Below are 25,241 nucleotides of genomic sequence, written 5' to 3'. Positions count from 1 at the left end.
CTATGTTATTGTGTACAGATGCCTGCAAGACATCATCCTTTAAGAGACCACAGGATAGTCAACTTTTATTGGAAAATAGCAGATGAAAAAAAAGATATATACATCTTTTTTCCTCTGCTATTTATATATATATATATATATATATATATATACACACACACACACACACAAACATACATACATATACACACACGTACACATATATTTTAATATTCACTGAAAAAACAAAGGTTACAGGAATATTATAGTTAGGTTCAGATATTCACACACAAAACCATAGAAATTCAGTTCTAGTTATCCCAAGTAACTATAACTCATGCCCTAAGGTAACAATAACTCGTTCGCCGCCATGCACAGTTTTCTCCTCAATAATGTCACTGCAAATGTTGCAGTGATATTATCAAGGATGAAGACAGGTTCTGCGCACACGTTTAAGAGTAAACACAATGTGGTGGGACCGGAGGGTAAGGCTGAAAGTACGAAGAAGGTCTACACCAGAAATGTCTTTGTAGGTTTAATCGTGCGTATCATCAAATGAAAAAAGGAACATGAGAACAACCAGCCGACACGTGTTTCGTCAACGGGAAACAACCCGTGACTCTTCAGGGCTGGGAAGGACACAAAGAGAACAAATAAACATACAAATCATAATAAAATGGTAAAGAAACAAGAACGGTCGAATGTGGATGAACATCAGGTAGATGTCCCTCTGTAAGGAAAAGAAAACAGGAACACAAAGGAATGGCATAGTGAGAGAGTACAAACGGTCCTTGGACATGTACATGCGGAACAAACTGCGCGGCAACTATTGTGGAGGGGCCAAATCATAGTTGTAAGGCGACAGTAGGGTTATAAGGGGTAACAATAGTACCACATGCATTGGAGGTAATGCAAGGAAGACTTGATTGCCACACAGTACGTGAAAGTATCCGACAAATCATCAGTAATCAACAGTGAGAAAGCCATTCAAAAAGTGCAGAGGGATGAACGAAAACTGAGAATTTTTAGAGAAAACTGAAGCGAAAGAAACAGAAATGAAAAATTCCAGGTAGTCGGTACAAAGGTAGAAAGGCTATGAGAGAGGAACCACAGGCAAACAGAAAAAAGGTGCAGTGACTGGTAAACATGCGTATTACGAACGGGCACCACCACGGGTGAAACGGACTGAGAAGGCGTGGGGAGGGTAGTCCACTAACGGTGAGCAATTGATAAAAAGTGAAGAAAGGGCGGTCCGCGAGAGAGGGAAACGGAAGGGTAGAGTGACAGAGAACAGTGGAAGAATCCAAAAAGTAAGCGACCCAAGACGCGTAACGAGTAACCGGGCACGGTACAAGGCAAGTGAATGTGAACAAGAGCAATATAGAGAACGATCAAACATGACAGGTGTGATAGAAATCTACCTGAAAAGAATAAGGATGGCAGGTAGCCAAAGTTAGTCTTGATGGGTGGAAAGAGGTGAGGATATCACCGTATTGGCTGCGGTATGCAGGAGTGTGGAAGGCTTCGGAGTAGGCGCTAGAAGGAAAAGTACAGGGGTAAGCGCAAAGGTCGGTCAGTAATAAAAGAAAGGCCGAGTGGGAGTCGCTTACCGTGGGCGCAGTAAGAACACCAAGAAGTCACTTGCACAAAGCGGCAGGGACAAATGGCGGTAAAATCCGCATACCGCAGCCAATACGGTGATATCCTCACCTCTTTCCACCCATCAAGACTAACTTTGGCTACCTGCCATCCTTATTCTTTTCAGGTAGATTTCTATCACACCTGTCATGTTTGATCGTTCTCTATATTGCTCTTGTTCACATTCACTTGCCTTGTACCATGCCCGGTTACTCGTTACGCGTCTTGGGTCGCTTACTTTTTGTATTCTTCCACTGTTCTCTGTCACTCTACCCTTCCGTTTCCCTCTCTCGCGGACCGCCCTTTCTTCACTTTTTATCAATTGCTCACCGTTAGTGGACTACCCTCCCCACGCCTTCTCAGTCCGTTTCACCCGTGGTGGTGCCCGTTCGTAATACGCATGTTTACCAGTCACTGCACCTTTTTTCTGTTTGCCTGTGGTTCCTCTCTCATAGCCTTTCTACCTTTGTACCGACTACCTGGAATTTTTCATTTCTGTTTCTTTCGCTTCAGTTTTCTCTAAAAATTCTCAGTTTTCGTTCATCCCTCTGCACTTTTTGAATGGCTTTCTCACTGTTGATTACTGATGATTTGTCGGATACTTTCACGTACTGTGTGGCAATCAAGTCTTCCTTGCATTACCTCCAATGCATGTGGTACTATTGTTACCCCTTATAACCCTACTGTCGCCTTACAACTATGATTTGGCCCCTCCACAATAGTTGCCGCGCAGTTTGTTCCGCATGTACATGTCCAAGGACCGTTTGTACTCTCTCACTATGCCATTCCTTTGTGTTCCTGTTTTCTTTTCCTTACAGAGGGACATCTACCTGATGTTCATCCACATTCGACCGTTCTTGTTTCTTTACCATTTTATTATGATTTGTATGTTTATTTGTTCTCTTTGTGTCCTTCCCAGCCCTGAAGAGTCACGGGTTGTTTCCCGTTGACGAAACACGTGTCGGCTGGTTGTTCTCATGTTCCTTTTTTCATTTGATGATACGCACGATTAAACCTACAAAGACATTTCTGGTGTAGACCTTCTTCGTACTTTCAGCCTTACCCTCCGGTCCCACCACATTGTGTTTACTCTTAAACGTGTGCGCAGAACCTGTCTTCATTTGTAGTGGGTGTCTCCTACACCCCAAATCGCAGGGGTTCTTTTTCTTGCCAGGGTTTGTTTTCCCCTGATCTTGCAGCACCGTACTTACCAATCCACTTTCTGACCCTTGGTGTGTTATGTTTGAGCGCCATTCTTCCTTCACCAACTAAACCCCTCACAGAACCTAATATTATCAAGGATGTCACAGAAGGTGTCTTGATTGATGTAATATGTGGGGTAATTAGCAAGGGCGCAAATTATAGTTACCTTGGGGCACAAGTTTCAGTTACTTGAGATAACTGTAACTGCTGAATTTCTATGTTTTTTCGCGTGTAAAATATTAACATAATTATAAAGTCCGTGTAACCTTTCTTTTTTTCTTTATGAATTTGAGACTTTTTTAAATTCTACTTCCCAACCATAATGCCCCTATAACCTCTGATTTTTTCAGTTCATTTCTACTGTTATTTTAATGCCATTTTCAATTTCCTAACTATGAAATACCGGTAACTTGGATGTGTGCTGGGTGTGTCAGTGCGCATGTGAGGGTCTGTGAGTAGGTGTGTGCGATTGGCTGGGTGTGTGTTTGGCTGGGGGTCTGGCTGCGTGACTGGGGGTCTATCTGTGAGACTGTGGGTCTGTCTGTGAGACTGTGGGTCTGTCTGTGAGACTGTGGGTCTGTCTGTGAGACTGGGGGTCTGTCTGTGAGACTGGGGGTCTGTCTGTGAGACTGGGGGTCTGTCTGTGAGACTGGGGGTCTGTGTAGGTGAGTAGGTGCATGAGTGCATGTGACTGGCTGCGTGAGTGGGCGGGTGCATGAGTGGCTGTAGAGGTGTGAGGATGTGTGTGTGTGTGTGATTTAGTGGGTGGGTCTGTGAGTGGATGTGATTGGCTGGGTGGGTCTGTGAGTGGGTGAGGGAGTAGCTGAGCGCCTTTGTGGGTGTGTGACTGGTTCTCTTAGTGGGCGAGTGTGTTTGAGTGGGTGGGTGGGTGGGTGTGACTGGTTTTTCGAGCGGGTGTTTAGTGCCGGTGTGGTGGGTGACTGGTTCTCCGAGTGGGTGGGTGTGTGTCTGTGCCTGTGTGTCTTTCTGTGCCTGTCTGTCTGTCTGTCTGTGCCTGTGTGCGCGCTATTGTGTGCGTGCACGTGTGTTTGTGCGCACCTGCATGTGTGTGCGTGCACGTGGGTGCATGCCTGCGCATGTGTGGGTGTGTGTGCGCCGGTGTGTGCCAGCGAGTGGGTCTGGGCCTCTGAGTGACTATGTGTGACTGTGTGGGTCTGTGAAAAGCTGTGTGGGTCTGTGAAAAGCTGTGTAAGTGGGAGTGACTGTGTGGGTCTGAGAGTGGGTGTGTGTGAGTCTCTGATTGGGTGTGGGAGTTGCTGTGCAGGGGTGTGTGTGTGTGTGTGGATCTGTGAGTGGTGTTATGAGTCTCTGAGTGGGTGGATCCTCGTGTGCACAAAATAAAAAATCTGGACAATTTGTTGTCCATGATGGGTCCCTCGAAGAACCCTCCATCAGTATCCTGGGTCACGATACCTCTATCCCGATCCCTTATATCCTACTTACACTTAATTTCCCCGACCCCTCCCAACAACTGTGTCCAGATTGACAAAATGGTGGTTGCAACTTTTCTCTCAGGTTGCAGCCAGCCAATCAATCACGGCATTGCGGTAGGCACATGGATCCACAGATCTACTGTGGCGGATCCGCGTCTCTAGATGTACATACATCTTTTTTCTTTAATGACTCCAAAAATACTGTACAGATTTACACCAAATATCAAAAAGCACTCTTTCTGGACCAAGATCTAGCTTTCTGCCAAATTTTGTGTAATTCTGTTCAGCAGTTCGGGCTTGTAATCATGTCTAAAATCCCCATGGGAAATTGCCTGTGGAAAAGGTGTTAAGGGACCCCTCCCTTTTTCTCAGCCCCAGGTTGATGGACCACCCGGAAACTCTCCGGACAGCAACTGAAGTGACTGTCAAACTAGTTGTGAACATTTCATGAAGATCTGTCAAACTGCACCATTGCAAAAATATAATTTTCCTATGGAAAATAAGTCCTGAGGGAGGGGAAGAGAGAGAGAGATAGATCTATCTAGTTTGTGCGCATAGATCGGCATGCTGCCTGTGCGCCAGGGTGCAGGACGAGATGCCCGAGCATTTTGTAAATATGCCACAATGCTCATTGGGTTCCAACAAAGACAAACGTATAAGCAGTGTTCGTGGTTTATTGCAAATCCAAATTTTTGGCAGAGGAAAAAGCTTAGGACATGTGTTTTTTGTGTTGCTAATAACTTTGGCACCGTTTGACAAATCTCCACGAAACATTTAGAAAAAGTGCTCTTTTCTGCCTAGTTTGAGCACTGAAAGTTTTGGGGTAATCTGTCAAGTGGGGGCTGAAAAAAAAAAGTCCCAAAACACAAAATCCCCATGCATTTTCCATAGACTTCTTAAAGAAGCGCTACTGCGTAAACAGCACAACGTAATTACACCAAATTTAGCAGGAAGTTAGATACGGGTCCGCAGATTGTGCCTATTGTGATTTGGTGAAAACCTGTTCAGTTGTTTTTGAGCAATTAAGGTTTAAAAATATTTGTATATATGGACAGCTGGGTCCGCGAGAGGCTTGCAGGACCACCAATTTAAAAATAGAGCATTCTGATTGGCCCCGGGAGTCTGCTTCACCGCACGAGTCTGCTTCCCCGCACGAGTCTGCTTCCTCGCACGAGTCTGCTTCCCCGCACGAGTCTGCTTCCCCGCACGAGTCCGCTTCCCCGCACGAGTCTGATTACCACGGCAGCGAGCGCTCCAACTGGCTGGCAGCAACATGAGAAAAATGTTGCTGGTAGCCATTACAAGACTCGGGAATTTACGCCCCTGCCCTGAAATTTTTTGGGATATTTTGCGGCGATTCTAAGAGACTCGTGTGGGACCACAGAAAAAAAAAAAAAAACAATGACCGCCCAGGGTGGCATTCTTTAAGAGGGGGGGGGGGGGGAGGGAGGGGGGGGGGGGGGTGACCACCCCTCCCCAAGCTGTATTTGGCACCGGGGACTACATCCCCTGTGGGCCAATTTCATTTTTATGGGGAGGGAGGCATGCCCTCTCTGAGCTGTATTTGCCCTGGGGACCCCATACCCCACGGCCCAATGCCTTTAATAAGGGCACAAACACCCCCACACTTGTGCAGTTTTCAGCCATGGGGATAATATTTAGGAAAGACAGTTAGCGGCCCCCTTCCCCAAACCTTTACAAGTCACCCAATCTCCAGGGACGTGACATTTATAAAACAAATAAAAAAAAAAAAAAAAATGAGGCCCCCCCCCCCTCCCTGAGCCTTCAATGAGCCCATCCGCCAGGGAGGACTCACTTGCTGGGGAGCCCAACTCCAGGACACAGTTGTTTCCCTGCTTACACAAGCGTGGGCAGGGAAACATTTGAAAATGCTTCCACCAGACAGAAGCAAATGCAAAGTTTGCTCCCAGCGGGCGGGAGCTTTAAAAATGCTGGGAGCAGATTTGTAATTGCACTGTTGCAGGCAGGGAAACTGAACAAGATTTTGCTCCTGCCCAAAGGGTGCAGCATAAAGAGCTGCACCCTCAGGACGGGTGCAAATCAGGTTCCTGCATCATGCGGGGAGTCGGCTGGGGTCGCGGGGCCCTGGGGCTCTCCCTATAACATGTGCATGAGTACACCCACTAACACACCCGTACAACCACTGACCTAACCATTCACAGACCTATACCAGTACACACACACCCACTTATTCATCCATAGAGCCACTCCCATACCCACTCACTCGTACACCCACTCACACAACCATTCACTCACCCATACAGCCACTCATACAACCAGCGACTTACCCATACAGCCAGCCACATAACCACACACTCACCCATACAGGTCCTCACACACACCCCTATTTACCTGTAGTCACACACCCACTCACTCACCCAATCAGCCTCTCAACACAGCCCCTCACTCACCCATAGAAGCCCTCATACACTCAACTCACTCAATCACTTGCATACCCATTCACACATCCATACAAGCACTCACACACTCCTAGTCACCCAAACAGGCATTCACACAGACACTCACTGTCCAATGCAGTCACTCACAGTCAAGTAACGAAACACCTACTCAAACAGCCACTTACACACCCACTCACTTACCCATACAGTCACTACACACCCACTTACCCACTGATCGAGCCAATAACACTGTCACTCACCCACCCATACATCCACTGACACACCCACTCACTAATCAATACAAATCCTCACACAGCATCTCACACAACCACTTACACACCCTTACAGCCACTTACACACTGATACGCATTTGGATAAATACAGTCACACAGCCACTCACATGATAGATATTAAAAGTAGCATCCCTCATTAGTAGTAAACCTAGTACGCTACTATGCGTTTTGTAGTACTCAAACTCTTGCAAAATACTTACTCACTGAATGGTGTCATCAGTGATGTAATTTGACATGTCACGGACTATGTCATGAGTGATGCAATATGAGAGGTCATAAGCAGTGCATTGTGGGGGGTAAGTTATAGTTAGCTCAGGTAACTAGAACTGCAGAATTTCTCTGAGTTTGTACAAGTGGAATCTGCCCCAAACTATAACGTCCCTGCAACCTTTGTTTTCTTCAGTTTTTTCATTTATTAATGTTTCCAAGTTTGCCTTCCATTGAAGACTCACTCTGCAGCTGAACAATTCTTACAAATCCTTTCTTTTTTAAAAGCAAAACCGTCATGCTTCATTCAGATAACATTCTTGCCTAACATGTTTCGGAGCACTTGCTCCTTGCTGACAGGTTTTCAGGGAACTTTGCAGCAATGCTAAAAAGGCACCCTCACTATAATGCCAAGTTAATGATACTGCCCTCCAGTGGGCCTCACACGTGAGTGAAACATCAATGCATCCTGGGACTTGAAGTGCCTTTAGCTCAATTTGTACCCTTCAGTGGGTTGTGCGCCATAACATTCTTTCATTAACAGATTGGAGGTGTTGCTGCCCCCTCCCCCCCCCGCCCCCCCCGCGCCCCCCCCTCCCTTTCCGCCCCCCCCTCTCCCCCCCCCTCCCCAAGGACGTCCTTGGGAACCAATTAGCCCTCCTGTTACCTCCATTAAGGCCCACACAGCTGGATTGCTGAGAGGTGGTCAGAGGCCACGCCCCCTTTCTCCACCACTCTGCAAACACGCCTCACGCCTCCTAACGCACTACTGGTTGGGGGAAATAGCCCACTTTAGTCCTAAGGCCATCAGGAGTAAAGTGGAATTCATTCCACAACCAGAATGAGGCCAGGAGGTGTGTTTGCAGGGTGGTAGAGAAAGGGAGAGTGGCCTTCAAGTCCTCTCAGCAGTCCCGCTGTCCGGGTCTTATGGAGGTAACAAGAGGGCTTGTAGGCCCGTAAAGACCTATAGCATTCAAGGGGATTTTTTCCCCCCAAACTGCGCCAGGAGGTCCGTTTGCAAAGTGATAGTAAAGGGGGCATGTCCCCCGGTGACTTGCCAGAGGTTTTAAATTTTTTTTTTTTTTTTAGGGATGGGGCTGCGTAGCCCCCTTTGCTCTGCCAAATTCGGGCCTGTGGACCCCGTTCCCCCAGGGACAGGTTCTTTTCTTTTTTTTAATTTTTTTTTTTTTTTAATATGGCCAGTTTTTTTGTTGAAATGAAGGAAGGGGGGCTGCTAGGCTTCGTTTGGCCCTGGGCCTGCCCTATATTTTTTATCTTTTTTTTTTTTTTTTACTTTAAAGGACGGCGGCCATGTGGCAGAGGAAGCTGCAAACATGCAGCTTCCCCTGTCCAAAAGCAATTCTGTACGGCTTCATGGAAGCAAGAGCATTTTTACTGCTCTAGCTTCCATGAATAGGAGCAGAGTTTGCTATGGCTTGGCAGGAGGAGTGTTCCTGCCAAGCCATAGCAAACTGCAATGTCTGGGGGGTAAGCACCCCGGGACACTGCTGGAGCCAGCCCTGAAGAGTGGTCATCCCAAGGGCCATTTACGGCTCCAGGAGTGGGCCGCATGACCCCCCCCCCCATCCCATCTTGAAAACAGACTGCGGCGCTCTCCGGGGCTGCATGGGGGGTCTAATCTAATCTAAATATAGCCCTGGGGAGGTGGCGGTCCTTGGGGCTGCCAGGGGTGGGGGACAGGAGCCCCCCCATGCATCATAATTAAAAATAGCCCAGGGGAGGTGGCGGTCCCTGGGGCAGAGGGAGGGGGGCACGTGGTTCCCCGCATTTCAAACAATTAGCCCCAGGAAGTGGGACCCCTTTTTTCCTTTTTTTTAAAAAAACGTTTTGCTTATGACTCAGTTTAACAGAGTCACAAGATGGATGTTGACACTTCCTGTTTTGAAGTGTTGGCAGCCAATCAAATCTCAGGCACGAGATCGGCAGGGTTCGCAGATCCACCACAGCCACAGTTGTATATTTGAGAAATCTTAAAATTTCTCAGGAACTACTGAATGGATTTACACCATTTAACAAAAAGAGTGCTTTCTGGACCAAGAGCTACCATTTCACCTAATTTGATGTAATTCCGTTCAGCAGTTCGGGCTGTAGCAGTATCTAATCTTTCCTATGGAAATTTACACGGAGAAAAAGTGTTGAGAGACACCCCCCTTCCCCGGTTTTCTCACCCCCACGCTTGACAGATAACCCACAAAATTCTCAAGACAGTAGCTGAAGTGACTGCACTGATAGTTTTAAAAAATTCACAAATATTCGTTAAACGACGGCAAAGTTGTTGGCAAACCAAAAACAGCTTTTTAATAGAAATCAGGTCCTAACTATAACTACCTACTGGCGCCTGCCAGTAGGATATATATCAAATGTATTACATTTGCATTTCTAGCATTCTAAAGCAACATATTTGCCTTACTTCCAAAGTTGTTCCACTGACTTTATACCTTGCATGTCAGCGGACTGTCTGCTAGGATCCACGCCAACTAAACTTTGCACCAACCTGCAGCCCCTTTAGCAGCAGTGGCACCCTACTTCCTCCTCGTGCGCTGCACCCATCTTTCCTCCTCATCTACAGTGTGAAGCTCTTTCATAGACCATTTAGCTAAACACCATCAAAGCTGTGATCACGTTTACATTAACAAAAACTAAATGCAGTCACAAAATTGGTTGCATGTTCAAAATTGGAATAGCACAGATTGACAAACGCAGTCAACCCTCAGGCACGAGGGATCCCAGTGCACTTCCACTTTCTGGTAAGTGAAATGGGTAAAAAAAAACTTCCAGAAAGCACAGAAAATACTACATTACAGTGTACCATGATGGAAATACAAGTGCACCATTCATAGAATGAATATAATCCACAACAGAAAAGTCTTTCAAGAGCCATCAGAAGGAATGATTGAATGGAAATAATATCAGTGATTCTCAGTTTGTTGACAGAGAACACTAGTGTTAAATGCCAGCACTTCCTTCCCACAACTTTACTTAGAAATTCCTTAACAACCACAAATATTCTCTTCGGCTTAAGATGTTTCTGTGGATAAAGTGAACCACAAATTTTTAATCTGCATGTGCCAATGCAAGGCTGTATGTCCTAGTGCTCACTGGTCCTTGTATCCAAAAGATCTCCTAGGCAATCTTGCCTGTGCATCTCAGGATGCCAGTGGTTTATTCATCCACTCTGCTCCATCAAGCCAATGCATAAATTTTCTTTTCTTCAAAGAACACTCTGGCAGTTAATATATTCTCATTTTTAGAACAAAATTCAACAATCTAAGGAACAAATTACCTGGACAAGTCTGAGCTCCTCTGCAATAGCTTCATAAGCTTGCTCCTTCATTTCAGGTGGAATTGGCTCATTGCAAATTTCATCCATTTGCTCTCCAGATGTTGGTGTATCGTAACCATTTTGTACGATTTCAAGGCTCATTCGGGGAACGAGGCGAGATCTTAAGTAGTAAGCTTTTGTTGGAGTAGTCATATTCTGAATAAGAAAGAAACAGTTAACTGCATGAAAAATGACACTGCTCAAGTTACAGTAGCCTTCTTCCATAATGGTCATCAATTCTAATCTTCAGCACTCCATTACAACTAAAGGGGTCACATATTTCTAATTGTTAATATGATTGTAAAGCTGCTGATCATTGGATAGCATCATTCTAGCTATTCTACACTTCTGTAGTTAAAAAACCTGCTATAGAAATGTGTGAACACATTTTGCATCCCATAAGACACCAGAGTACAGCTAACAATTCTCGCAAAGTATGTAAAGCACCACAGACGCAAACGACAAATTAAGCAGCGGGACTGCACTTTAAATTAAGTCCTGCAGCATTGGGTCACCTGCCCAATTACACGTCATTGAAAACTATTTTCTGAAAGGTCTTATCAGAGTTCCCCAGAGTACACCTTCTGAGACAGTTCATGAGGAAGCTGGGCTGGGATATATTTCTGACTATATTGGGTTACACCCCTTGCTTCTTTGGCTGTCAATTTGGTTAAAGGAGTACCTGAACCTTAATAGGCTTCTCATTCGTGACTGTCTGGCTTTGGAATGCAAGTCACGCATTCCATGGCTTCCATAACATCTGACGAACTTTAACCTCTTTGGGCCTCCCTGAGCTTTTTGTTGAGCCGGAGCGCATTGAGAGGGGGGTAATTTCTTGGATAAAACAGACTTTTCTTGCTAGGGCGGCAGAGGAGCGAGAGTCCGCAGCACTTCATAAGCGCTCTATGTGTCATTTTATTATGGTAAAAACTGTCCCTGGGATGCAACCCTATTTGATGTTGGAGATGTCCATTTTCCATCACAGGTTGTTCAACTATTTTAGATTGTATCGGTTTTATCAACTGTTGTTGCCTGAAAGGACCTGGTCTAAAGTCTGACTTACAGGCATGTTGTTACGATGAAGTTTCCATTCCTGATACCTCTCACATTCTCATGACATGCCCAAAATGCTACAGTCTTCATCATAAGTATATCCATCCGCTTCTTTTGCCTTTGAATTTCAGCCAAGTGAGACCAGCTTTTTTGTCTCCCACCATCTGTTTTTCATGACTCACCTTTTATACACGATCTTGAACGGGCAGTGAAATTTTATACTGTGTTTAATGTTGGTATCGATGGGATTTTTAATGATCCTATTAGATATTTTTAATTAATTTTTTTATTGATTTTCATATAGTCTCATACAGTTCACAGATGAGGCATTGAAAAATTATGACAATGTGAAAAAACAAAAACATTACTGTTCAAACAACTCATGGCCATAAGGTACATACACAGAGGGTAGATTCCAGTTTTGGCAATACAGTTGCAATAATTGTACATCTCATGCATTGATACTGAGCATTATTTACACAGTCGCAATTTCAGGGGTATCAGGCTGTACAATCGTGCGTAGGTAGATCAATAGAGGCTCCCAGATATCATTCGGTTGGGAAGTCACTGGCAGTTCCTCCGCGTATAATACAAAATTCTCTCTGCAAAACGTCAAATCCCTGAGCCATAGTTCAACTGTAGGACTCCGCTTGTTATCCCACACCATCGCCACTCGCCGCATGGCAATAAGCAGCGCCACTCTTGCTAGCTTACCCTTAACACCTTTCAGAAAAGGGAGTAGCCCCAATAAACACCTGCGGTGAGTGACTCAATTCAACCCCAATAATTTTGGACAGTTTAGCAACCACCTAAGTCCAATAGTCCCTCACCCACCTACAGGCCCAGGCCAGGTGCCAAAAGTCCGCACCCGAGGCACCACACCGTGCACGTTTCCATTTCTATGAGACCGTATTTACAAAGCCTGTGGGCTGTATTGTAGACCTGGTAAAGGTATTTGAAATGTATAATACGCAAGTTCCCATTAGAGGGGAGGGCGCTAATCAGATTACAACAGTGTTCCCATTCCTCCCGAGTCAGCTTTGGGTCCAAACCTTCATCCATTTATCTAGGCTCTCATCGGAGAGGGCCCTATCCTACCTAGCAGCTGGGTATAATTTAGTGACAAGCTTGTATCGGGTGGGGCTGGTAAGCAAGGTGTGTAATGCCAAGGAGGTCGGGGGTTCCGCAGGGAACATCGGCAAGTGGGCCTGCAATGCTTTCTCAGTCTGTGAAGCGAGAATGCGAACAGTAGGGTTTTATGCCGGATACAGTCAACATCAGCAGATGTCAAAAAAGTGCCATTAGGGTATAGGTCCTGCATTTTGGCAATGCCCACCTGAGCCAGTGTGCGCATGGCTCCCACCTCGTGGGTCACCGAAATGTCCACATGGTAAGCGATAGGAAGCAGCGGAGAGTACAACAGCAGTTTCCCAGCTACTCGGCCCAGTGCCTGCCAGGCTGTGATCGTCGAGTTGATAGTGTTGATTGCATCATGGGGATGTAAGTCGACGTCTATGTGTTAATATAGAGCTCAGCGGGATGGGATGTGCGGATGATCTTTTTAGATATTTTTAGTAAAACACATGCATTTTTAACTTGCCTGTTGTAAACTGTAATGGCTGTGATTTAGACCTTCTATTTTCCGGTTTTGTACAGTTTTATTGTGTATGCTTTTGTGATTTTCTTGAACAATTCAATCTTTCTTTCTTCTTCCTGCAGCATTGCTTTTTAGGTTTGGGCAGCATCGTTTGTAATACTCTTAGTGTGCTTTGAGCCTACTACTTTCAATCACTTTTTTCAAATCTTTTAACCAGTCACTGTCAGCAATTGACCAGATTTTAACATTCGCAGCCTGGCTCAGCCTAGCGGAGCTCACCTAATGCTATTGGTTGTATCCTTCAGCATGTAATAGGGAGCGGCAACGGAGGCTTTATTACAAAGTTTTCAAAGAAATGAAAGATGTCTATATTGGAGGCTCTCTTGCCTTTATTACAGCCTTTTGTTTGTTTCTATGTAAAATGAAGATCTGTGGAAAGCAAGCCTTCAATTCTAACCAGTTTCATTCTTCGTCACAGAAACAAAATGATTACTATAATAAAGGCTACCTTGCTATCGCACCTTCATTTCACATAGAAACAAAAACAAGACTGTAATGAAGGCAAAGGAGCATTCAATCCAGTCAGCTTTAATTTTTCACATTTAGCGTTCTTTAATGTGCTAGTTCTGTATTTCATGTGTTACCACATTAAACCCAATCCCACTAGCTTTGTAAATGCTTGATTTGTTTTTAAAGTTAGGACTTAATCAAACCGTTCTTTGACTGGGGCTGGTGACTGTGCAAGCATCAAATAGTGGTTCAGAGACTTTACCCGTAATCCTGTAAGAGATTTTCTTTAGTTTTGAAGACCCATTTTCACCATTTCTAGGTACCGATTCTCTGTATTGAATATCCCATGCAGAAATTAACTGGTTTGACTTATGGTTTTAATTAGGATACTACAGAAAAGTACAAATCAACTCTCAAAATAGATATTGAAGGAATCACTATCTGTTGTGGCTTCCTCAGGTGACATGAGATTCAGGAGCATGTGCTTCATTAGAAGATCCCATGAGCATTGGCCTAAAGCAACAGGGTACCACCGAGAGAGCCCAGATTTCCTAGACACACACAAAAAAACAGACAACCCATTTCCCTAATTTCCTGGAATCCTAAAATGATCTAAGGTACAGCGTAAAGATCATGGAGCAGCTCAATCTCATTTAGGTCGGCACACCCACAAATTTCAAACCTTACGGATCTTGTTTACATATGAAGAACTCACTAGATTTTCATGCTATCAAAAATATTAAGTGAAACTAATGCACATTTCATTCATCAACTCTAGTTTCCTTTAACACAGCAGAGCCATACACCTAGGCAAATGAAAAACAAAATGCTTCTTCTACGCGGGGAGGAAAAAGCGTCTCACTGTTCAGAGCAGTGGTGGCACATTCATCCCAAAAAATAATTTGGGGCAGAAACTGCAAGACATGACCATAGCGCATTAAAACAAAAGCAAAAAGAACAACAGATGGACAGAATGTTGAAGAATGTCATTGCCCCCAGTACAGAGATCTTGGACTAAATCCATCGTTTTTTTTTCTCCCCATGCCATTCCAGTTTAAACACAGCCATGTGAAAATCAGTCTTTACCCTGTTCCCAATGTAAACAGTCCAGCCAGAACTACCTGGTAAGGTCCTCACTGGACCAGAAACAAGCATCCTAGGACCGGTTTTGGAGTTTCACCCCTCATTAGCCAGGCTAACTTGACTTTCCTTGTGACTGGAGGTGAATGTTTGCATTGTTCAGCATTCCTTCCATCAATTGTTCCTTTAGCTTTTGTCGCCCTAAGTGGGAAGGTTATGCCCAGAGGTGGGCCCGGTGCTCACTGCGCCACTAGATTCAAGCTAGCCTGGCTGATGAGGGGTGAGGCCCCGAAACGGGTCCCAGGATGCTTGTTTCTGATTAAGGGAGGAACTGGCTTGGCAGTTCGGGCTAGACTGTTCCCTTGAGGAACAGAGTCAAGACTGATTTTCATATGGCTGGGTCTAAACTGGGGTGACATTGTGAACAAAAGAACAATGGATTAAACCCAGAACCTTATGACTGGAGGTGAATGTTTGCATTGTTCAGCATTCCGTTCATCAATTGTTCATTTTGCTCACAGCGTATTTAGAAGCATAAGGAATGGAGAACTTAAAAGATCAATATGAAGATTCTTTTATTTGTGTAAAAACAGTGGGGATAGTAGGGAAAAATAAAAGCAAAGCAAATACGAGGTAAACACTTGATTGCACCCTCACCTTAATTGTTTCCACATGCATTTTATTCAGCTGAGACACCTCCTGGCGCTTATGGGCTTTTGTTGCCTCCAAAATATTTTCAAGGTGCTTATTTGACTTTAACAATGACTGAATCTCTGACTCTAGATCTGCATGTTTTTTTCTGTTCAAACGAGAATAAATTTTAATTTAATGAGGAGTTTAAAAAAAGTAAATTCCACTATGATTGAATGGGAATAAACGAACAAATCAATCTCCATTAGCATTCTCTCTCTAAATAAAACATAGCAGTATCAAAAATAAATAGGCAAACACAGAAATTTCACATTAAGCAATTAAACATATTATATGCTTCCTCTATCAAGAGCTTTCACAACCAGAGGTGAGTACAATGTTAAAAGGATAATGACAAAATTACTTACTAGCTTTAATCAAAGAGCATACCTTTTCAATTTGAATTCATTTGGGGGAGAGATCCATGCTCCTTGAAATACTGTTAAAGCATTGCAAGCAACAACCCTTTCCCCATATTGAAGCTCGAGGATATTCTCTAAAGACTTCATGGTTAGGGACAAAGTGAGCAGATACTCCACGTAAAGTATACAACTACACTGACAAAACCCCCAAATCGTTTCTGTAAAATGTTCCTTATTAATGAACATTTACAGTTCAGGTGGATCCAGTTCGGGTAAGAGCTTTATGTCAAACACCCCAGCCAGCTCCTCTGCTCAGCCCAACTGACCTCTCTGGAATACGGCAATATAACATTTCAATGTTTACTTTAAACAAGGAGCAGTAGCCAGGTGACATGTCACAGGACATCACACTTCTCCCTCCATAATAATACATAATACACAAGTAACAACAAAAGATTACATTAGTAAATAAAAATTACCTATACCTTATACACATTAATGAAATACCAATTATAGTTCGCTTCACAAGAGTACATAGATTCGAAAACTATAAACTTAAGACTAACATAATAAAAAACACATAATACATGAGCAATAGTAAGGACAACATCATGAACCAAGATACTCATTGACAAAAATCTGATATAAGCAGGAACTTTGCGAAGTTGACAACTCCTCCTATCCCCACAAACATTCTTTTGCAATGCCTAATGAAATCAATTTCCTGACACCTATCTATGTTATCCGACAAGTCAGTCTCTTCTTCAGCTCCTGTGTTCTCTAGAGCATCTTTCACTACCCGGTTCAGATTCCATATTCTCCCATCATCAGTCTTGATGAAGTTCTGAAAAGCGTAACCACATTTTGTACCTTTGCGAATTTGGACCATTGAGTGCATCCGAGCAGAGCTCTAATTTTCACAATGTCTTCAATTTGTATCACGTTGTCTTTTGCTCTCTTAGTTATGTCAAAATATTCCTTTCTTTTCTTCTACACAGAGTTCTTTCTCGCGTCACTCTCCCAAATCATTGAAATTAATTTCTTTATCTCACTTCATCCAGTGGAGGAATGGGGAGACATGCGGTAAGCTGCAACTCATTCTTGTAAAGCTTTTCTCCAATCTATATTAGCCTTAGCGAATTGAATGCTCTCCTTCAATGTTTTATTTAACCTCTCCATTATAGCACCATTAGTTTCTGGATGATATACTGAACATTTTTATGTTTAATGCCACCATTTTTTTAATTAGTCTTCAAATTCTGCCAAACAAAACTGCGGATAGTTGTCAAACTAGAGAGAATTGGGAAAGCTCGCTTTTGAAGAATTCACTAAAAAAAAATGTACGATACAAGAAGGGGATATGTCCAACACATAACTAACCTCGACCCACTGAGAGTCAAGAAGAACAATTAAATAAGGAGTACTATGCTCTCACTTCAGTGGACCTACAATGTCAAGGACCACATCATCCCATGGATGACATGGAAATTTCCGGCACACCAACGGTATATGTCTTGTGACCAAAATCTCAATACTGCTGTTACGTTGAACACAATTTCTCGCACATCTCTCAACTTCAATGTCAATTCCCAGCCACCAATAGCTGGACCTTAGTCTTTCCTGTGTTTTAACGATGACAAGATGACCCTCATGAGCTAATGATATCAGTCTGTTCCTGATGTTCTCTGATGAAATAAGCCTAGTATCACACAAAGGAATGTCCTCTTCCACCGCCAACTCGTCCTTAATCATGGACCAGGGTCTGGACAGTGAATTGACTTTCCCACACTTTATTGCCTCAGTGATTTCACATAAAACACCATCTTTTCTTAACTTAGCTTTCCATTCAGTATCTGTCACAGCACCAGCAGTTACTGCATATACACTCACTGTTTACTCAAAATATCATTCATAATCTTTTCAGCCTCCTCATTATTGATGTTTACTAGATGTGAGAGTCTTTTGTTGGGGTAGACTGGTATAGAGACTCAACATCTAAACCTACTAGAAGCATGGTGTTCTCATTGTAGGTCTGTCCTTCAAGTAGGTTGAGGAGATCACGGGTATCCTTCAAGTAAGTGGGCGTCTTTTGTACCAAAGGTTTCAGGAATCGGCAAATTGAGAGAGTGGTTCTAAGACGGACCCAATTCCTGACACTATGGGGCGTCCTGGTGGTGGGATTTTATTCTTGTGAATCTTTGGCAGGGAGTAGAAATATGGGATTCTAGGTGATTTGGTTTTTAGAAAAGCGGCCTCATATTTCGAAATCCATTGGTTGATCTCTGCCTCATCTACCATTAGTTCAATGGTTCTTTGCAGTCTCTTTGTAGGGTCAGAGGTAAGTTTGATGTAGAATCTTTCATCTGAAAGAAGGTCAGTGCATTGCTGCTTGTAACTTTGTTTGGTTAGTAGAACAATGGCTCCTCCTTTGTCCGCTGGTTTTATTATTAGGTTATCTTTTTTGCGTAGTTCGTCCATCGCTCTTTGTTCCTTCTTGGTTAGATTTATGTAGGGTCTCTTGTTTGTAGAACCTAGATTGTCTACTTATTGCATAATTGCTTGTTCAAAAGCTTGTATCTCAACAGGTATCAGATGTGTTGGTGGATTGAAAGTAGATTTGGGTCTCAAGTTTGTGTCGCTTTCTTTGGGTTGTGTCTCTTTTTCATTGAAGAAGGCCTTGAGTTTGATTTTCCTGCAGAATTCTGCTAGTTCACATTTCAATTTGAAGATGTCTAGCGGTGGAGTTGGAACGAAGCCCAGGCCTTTGTTGAGAACGCTCTCTTGGTCTTTTGTAAGTGTGATTTCCGTCAGATTAACTACCAATGACTCGTCGAGCTGGTTCCTGGTTGTTCTTTGGTCATGCTCCGGGTATGCATTTGTCTTTCTGGCTCGTTCCAGGTGACTCCTTTTCTTCTTCCCCTCTGGCGTCCAGGACCTCTCCCTAAAAAAGAAGAGGATTGTGGTTGCGTATCATCATTGGGCCCATGTGTGGTGGACCTTGGAAGTATGGGTTCATCCATCCTGAGTAGTTAGGCATATAGGGTTGAAAAAGAGGTGGTGGGTGGTCATAGTACCTCGGCATTTGCCAGTTATTTCCTCTTTGGCGTTGATTCCTCCTGTTTTGGCCTCTCCCTCTCCTTGTGGCGGTACCTTCGTCACTACTCCAGTCAGAGTTGTTGTTGGAACTTTCGGCTGAGGAATCTTCATCTTCCCTGTAATCAGGAGTGATATAGTCTTCTCTTGAGTAAGGGTGCATCTTCTCCGTTGAGAATCTTTTGAGGTCTTTGTTCAATTTTTGAATTTTGTTTTGAGTGATATACTCTTTTGTCTCGTTCATTTCTTTGTTTATTTCCTCAAGTTTTTTCTTGAAGACAGATTTGCACCGTTGTTTTTAGTTTGGCTTCACTGGTTTGTATGCTAATTGTTAAGGCTTCAACTAGCCGTGTTGCTGTTTTAATTATTAGGACTAAATAGTCCCTGGTACACTTCCATGAGATGGATGACCAGTCTTTGCGAAAGAGTACATCTTTTAGAAAGATGAATGGGGCGTTTTGTACCCATAGGCCTTTAGGTGCTGAGTTTGCGCGTAAATATTCCTTCATAATGATGCCATGAATGGCTGTTCTGACTAGTTCTTTCTTAGTCTCTGTGAGTTCGTCCCACTCATTTGTTTGAGTTAACGTTTGTGCCAAGTCTCTGTCTTGTAATAATGAAGATTCCGATAGGATAGCATTTACTTCCTCTTCCGTATAGCTCAATCCTTGCATTTCAGCCATGATTACCTTTGTGTTCTAGTCCGTACTGATTTATGCCCGTTTAGCCCAATTGTAGGGTGTGCAAGGGCTTGGGGAGACCGTTCTCCCTGTTCTCGGTCTGATCTATGTTCCCACAGCTGTGAGCTGCTTATAACTACAATAAATCAAGGGAGGGAAAGAGAAGCAGTGATCCATTCAGCTTCCAATGGTTAGTACAAAAATATCAAGGTGGGGAGAGAATGGACCACTTGTCCTGTGCACCAGGGTCTTAGTTAACGTGGTTGGTCATCGTTAAAAAACCCTCATATACGTATACAGGCATTGGGCGGTATATGTTGATTCTCCGCCTTCGTGTATCGTAATAGCATGATCATTGTTTTTTTTTTGTCCATATGCTAAACCTCCCCAAGGAGGAAGACCAACTTGTTGTGCAGTAGTGGTCAGAAATATTAAGACGAGGGTGTGCTCGTGCTCAGTGAACTGTGATATTTAAAATTCCTAATGTCAAATCTCGTGTCCTTTATTCTTGAGATGCATGACAGGGGGAAATTAAAAAATGATCGTGCATGTAAAAAACCTGGTTATTGGTTTAATGCACTGGTAAGGGTCTGGTGTGATCTGGTCTACATGTTTCAGCCTCGTGCAGAGTCTAGAGGCTTTCGTCAGGACCAAAAGGGGTTTAGGGGAGCAATCTTGGGCTCACCACAAGGATTCTGGGGGTGGATATTTGTACTCACCACTTTTGTTGTAAGGAGTCAGACCAGTAGTATCTGTTCCTGCGAAGAGAAATTGTGAATATTATCACAACCTAACAAACTACTCGTATTTCTCCTAGATCTGTGCTAGAACGATTTTCAAGTGTTATTATTCCTGTTTAAACCAATCTTGGTATAGGATTATCGTGCGCATTACTGGCGCCTTTATTATACAGCAAGGAGTGGATATTGTCAAAGGAGCTAAAAACGGAGGTTAAGCAAACGCTATATCGGCTTTCTTTGAAGTCAGATACATATTTACCAATGTATGTTAAGGCGAGAATCAACATATACCGCCCAACGCCTGTGTACGTATATGAGGGTTTTTTAACGATGACCAACCACGTTAACTAAGACCCTGGTGCACAGGACAAGTGGTCCATTCTCCCCCCACCTTGATATTTTTGTACTAACCATTGGAAGCTGAATGGATCAATGCTTCTCTTTCCCTCCCCCCATTGATTTATTGTTGTGTACACATCCCTGTGAGCCATCCCACAGACACTGCATGCAGTATAGGGAATTCACCCCTACAGCAAGCCTTACAGCCCTAAGGCAGGGTGCACTATACTACGTGTGAGGACATATCTGCATGAGCAGATATGCCCAGTGCTGGTCAGCTCTATAGCTGCCAGTAAAAGTTAACAGGAAAGCCATTTTAAGTACATGTGCTGGACACTGGTGAAAACTAGTTCCCCAACTACATGATGGATTCACTGAAAATAGGTATTTTTGGTATCAAACAACTCGTATTAATAAACGCACACTGATGCCAGTGTTGGATTTATTAATACATGCACCTAGAGGACACCTTAGAGGTGCCCCCTGAAACTCGACCAGCTCCTGGTGTGCGGACTAGTTTTTGCCAGCCTGCCACCAGAGACAAGTTTCTGAGCCTCAAGGGTGAGGGCCTTTGATCGCCGGAGTTCATAAATATTCAGAAAGATTATATATCAGGCAGAGGGTGTTTACAACCCTTACCACAGCATGACCTGCAGATTAGCATTCCAAGGCAGAGGATTTTTAAAGAGCCCCCTGCCTTTGGTATGAGAATCTGGATTCTCTCACAGGAGAGGATGCAGACTCCCTTTATCCACAGTCTTTGGCACCTGGACTAGGAGGGAAAATTAGCTAGTCCGGCATGTCCACCCTAAGGCTAGTACCACCACAATAAAGATGAGTTACCTGAATTGGAAGCGGCTTTTCAAAGTTAGCCATCGATGGCAAACATAGGAACTCTGAGATAGGGTTAAGCCCGCTTCCCACAGGAAGTAGTCATATAGGGAGTGTAGTGACCCAGGGGTAGGTAGCCCATTGGCTACTACCTCACATTCCCCTAAGACCCCTAAATCCAGCATTTAGGGGAGCCCCTGGCACCAGAAAAGAACAATCCTGCTGACCCATGAAGGACACTGAATAGCCGCAAAAGCAAAGACTAAATCAGAGCAACTGACTTAGCACCAGCCCTGCTGGCCTGTCTGTTTACTATTGAATTGCACCAAAGTTGTTTCGTCCTGCAAGCTGTCATGCCTCCAAAGCGTGGGAGGATTGCCTGCCTTCAACAAAGACCCAGGGACTCCCATGGAGCAGCTGATCTGGTCTCCTGCATCCATCCAAAGAACCTCAAGGACTCTGAAACTGCCAAAAACAGACGTCGCCAAGCACCACTGCATCTGAGCCCCCCAACCAGAGTCAAAGTGGGCCAACGGTGTCAGCGTAGTCCCCAAACTCTCAAGAGACAGAGTCCACTTTGTTTTCAACCCTTGTGAACTCACCGCAGACGCCTGCAGCCTCCGTTTGCAGGTCCCCTCAACCGCGACTGCTCCCGGATAAAGAAACCAGACACCTAAAAGACCCTTTGCACCCAGCCGCGCCGGCCCGAGGAGAAGAGGATCACTGGTGTCCCCACTTCCCCTAGCATGGTCATACTGGAACCCTCTGGTTGGTTCAACCTGACTGGCCTCCCAGCCCTAACTTCAGCCTCTTTTCCCGCAGACCGATCCCGGTGACCTACTGGTGCTGCCTTGGAGCTTGCCCAATGCTCACCTTAAGCCCAAGAGATTGGTCTCGTAAGTCACTGTACTCTACCAGAATGCCATACTTGTTTTTCCTCTGATAGGATAAAATTGCAGCTTCTGGAAAATGCACTGTGCCAACTTTTTAAACATTTAAGTATTTCTCTTGAAAAACGTACTTGCCTGATCGTATTGATTCTGGTGCCTAAACATATATAAAGATATATGTTATTTTTATAAATTGGTGTGGATCTCTTTGAGTCATGTGCATTATTTATTGACTATGGTGTGCATTTTGCAGATGTCCTGCACTCCTCTTTGATAAGCCTAAGGCTGCTCAACCACACTACCCCCTCGAAGAGCACTTTGGGATTGCTAGAGCAAGCCCCTGTCCACTAGTAAGGGAATATCTGAACTCTTTGCACGATATACCTCGTTTTGGTACATCATATTAAGAGCCAGCTTTCTACAAGAGAACCCGGAAAAACCACTGACGGACAATGGCTTGTTTGCCTGGCAAAGCAGTTTTAGCAAGAAGTGGGCATAATTACAGGCGTCTTGGCTTCTCAGGTAATGAGAATTCAGTTTTAGACAGCAGTATGACAGTTCTTTACTGCCACACTTTAGTTAAATGTCACTGATTCTTTAATGATTTTAACAATCCAACCAATTGCAGTTCAGGACTTACTTAGAAAACTCTAACTCCCTCAGATTATCTTGAGGTGAGAAAACTTGAGCATGCCAAAGTCCAGTGACGGGATTGGACAAATCCATGAAAAAAATTCTTTAGCCCCAGAATCAGGTGAGCCGATTTATTCTCCTAGAATGGTTGCCAGATTTCAGAAACCTTGTCTATTAAAACTTCACTGCAAGCTAACCCCAGCACTACAAATAGTCTTCAACGATAACACTATTTGCTGGGCAAGGTATCTCTTGATGGCCAACAAGACATTGGGTCTGCCAACTGATCTCCTAAAGGACATACAATTAACAATGGCAGGCCTAAAAAGCCTGCTCAAAAAGCAGGGAAAGATCACTTCAAGACAACAGGATCTCGAACGGATCAGATCTATTCGTGGCGCAGAGGGCCTTCTCTACTCACACAAAGCTATCTCATGTCAACCATACCTGAAAGCAGGATTGGGAAGGCAAGCCCTACAGAATGTTCTGAGGACTAGGCTCCTAACATTATCAATACAGGATTACAGGGCTCACTGGAAAAATACACCATCAAGAAGCAGTGGATGTTGATTGTGCCAATATCATATAGAATCTGCTGAGTTCTGGAGTCATTGTTCACAGTCTCACGCAGGACTGGCATACGCCAGGCCAGCCCAATCCGCTTACGCATACAGGGAGGGATAACAACGCTACATGGCCCAGAATTTCGTTGCAGTGATCTGCTGCTCTCAGGTCTAGTTGTCAGTATGCCACAGCCACTCCCTGACGGCTGTTTTACACCCACACCACACCCATCAAGTACAAGCGTCACAGGACACGTGACCCTGCCAATAAAAAGGACAGGGTGCACGTGCTCCACGCCATTTTATTTCAGACTTGGTGCACCGGATGCACTGTGGTCGGTACAGGCACACCGCCACGGGATGGTGACTTTCGGTGCACTGAGGTAGGGGCACTGTAATTGCTGAGTGGGTGTGCAGCCTGTGATGATGTCACGTCCCGGTGGTCCGGACAGGTCAGGGTTTGTGTGCCCTGCTGGACCGCAGTGTAGGCCTGAGCCATCGACCAGCGGGGGCATACCACCACGTGGCGTAGCCTCACTGGTCACAGTTAGTGGCACCGCAAGGGCTGAGCGGGTGTGCAACCTGCAATGATGGCGGGTGCACTGGTATGTCCTCTGCCATGGTAAAATCAAGACAGCACCAAATGTGAGACCTGGTGGCCTGCAGAGTGGGGCTGCATGATGTGGAGGGTGCCCTGTCCACAGAAAGGTGAGCAGCGAGTCCTGGGTGCGCAGGGGCGGGCAGACACCTCTGGGCGGAGGAAGTGGATGGGGTGCAGCAGCCTGGATGCACAAAGGCGGGACAGCGATTTAGGCATGCGCAGTCGTATGTACTCTGCCATTACTGATTCTGTACTATGTTTCGGATGAGTGAGCTTGACGGCTCCACTATTGCCCGGCATGTGGTTGGAGACACATTGGTGGTGGAAAGGTGAGCTGTGAGGGTTTTGTCCACAGTGTGGGTACTCACTGTCTCTCTCCATCTCTTCCTTTCTCTCCCTCAAACTCTCTCTCTCTCACAGTTTCTATCTTTCTCTCTTCCTCTCACTCTTTCTCTCTCACTCTTCCTGTTTCTCTCTTCTTCACACTGTGTCTCTCTCTCTCTCTCTGTTTTTCTCTTCCTCTCTCTCTTTTTCTCGGTCTTCCTCTCACTCTTTCTTTCTCTCTCTTCCTCTCACTCTCTCTTTCTCGCTTCCTCTCTCTTTCTCTCCTTTGATGGATGCATGACGCACAATCTTATCTTGCTTTTTGTCTAGCAGGCCTGCGATGATGCGTGGCCATCCTGGCAATCAACACCCACACTGAATTGTGAGCTCGGCTTGACCGCGTGTACGCAACGGCTGAGGAGGTTGCTTCAGCACGTGGTGGACCCTCTTACACAAACGCCAGTGGCGGAAGGTGAGCAGAGGCTTGTTTCCGCAGCAGCAGCGGGCAGTCACTTCTGAGCGGAGGGAGTGGATAGTGTGCAGCAGCCTAGGTGCAGAAGAGTGGGCAGACACTTCTAGGCAGTGTGAGCGGATGGGGTGCAGCAGTCTGGGTGCGCAGGAACGGGCAGTCACCTCCGGGCACTGGGAGTGGATGGGGTGCAGCAGCCTAGGTGCACAGCAGCGGGTAGACACCCCTGGGCAACGGGAGTGGATGGGG

At 44.8% G+C, this 25,241-nt stretch overlaps 1 protein-coding gene across 1 annotated transcript in view; it reads right to left on the bottom strand.

Moving 5' to 3' along the window:
- The window catches only part of KIF15 (kinesin family member 15), a 322,611-nt gene that overhangs the window by 36,099 nt on the left and 261,271 nt on the right, over window positions 1-25,241 (bottom strand). The window contains exons 16-17 of the mRNA XM_085631096.1: window positions 15,435-15,576; window positions 10,499-10,693 (exon numbers count right to left, since the gene is read on the bottom strand). Of these exons, the coding sequence (XP_085487222.1) occupies window positions 10,499-10,693; window positions 15,435-15,576 (337 nt within the window). The remainder of the gene's footprint in view (window positions 1-10,498; window positions 10,694-15,434; window positions 15,577-25,241) is intronic.

Source organism: Triturus cristatus, chromosome 10 (genome assembly GCF_964204655.1).
Source record: "Triturus cristatus chromosome 10, aTriCri1.1, whole genome shotgun sequence".
Lineage (NCBI taxonomy): Eukaryota > Metazoa > Chordata > Amphibia > Caudata > Salamandridae > Triturus > Triturus cristatus.
The sequence above is the reverse complement of the archived record's forward strand: the minus strand, read 5'-3'. Positions and strand labels throughout refer to the sequence as shown.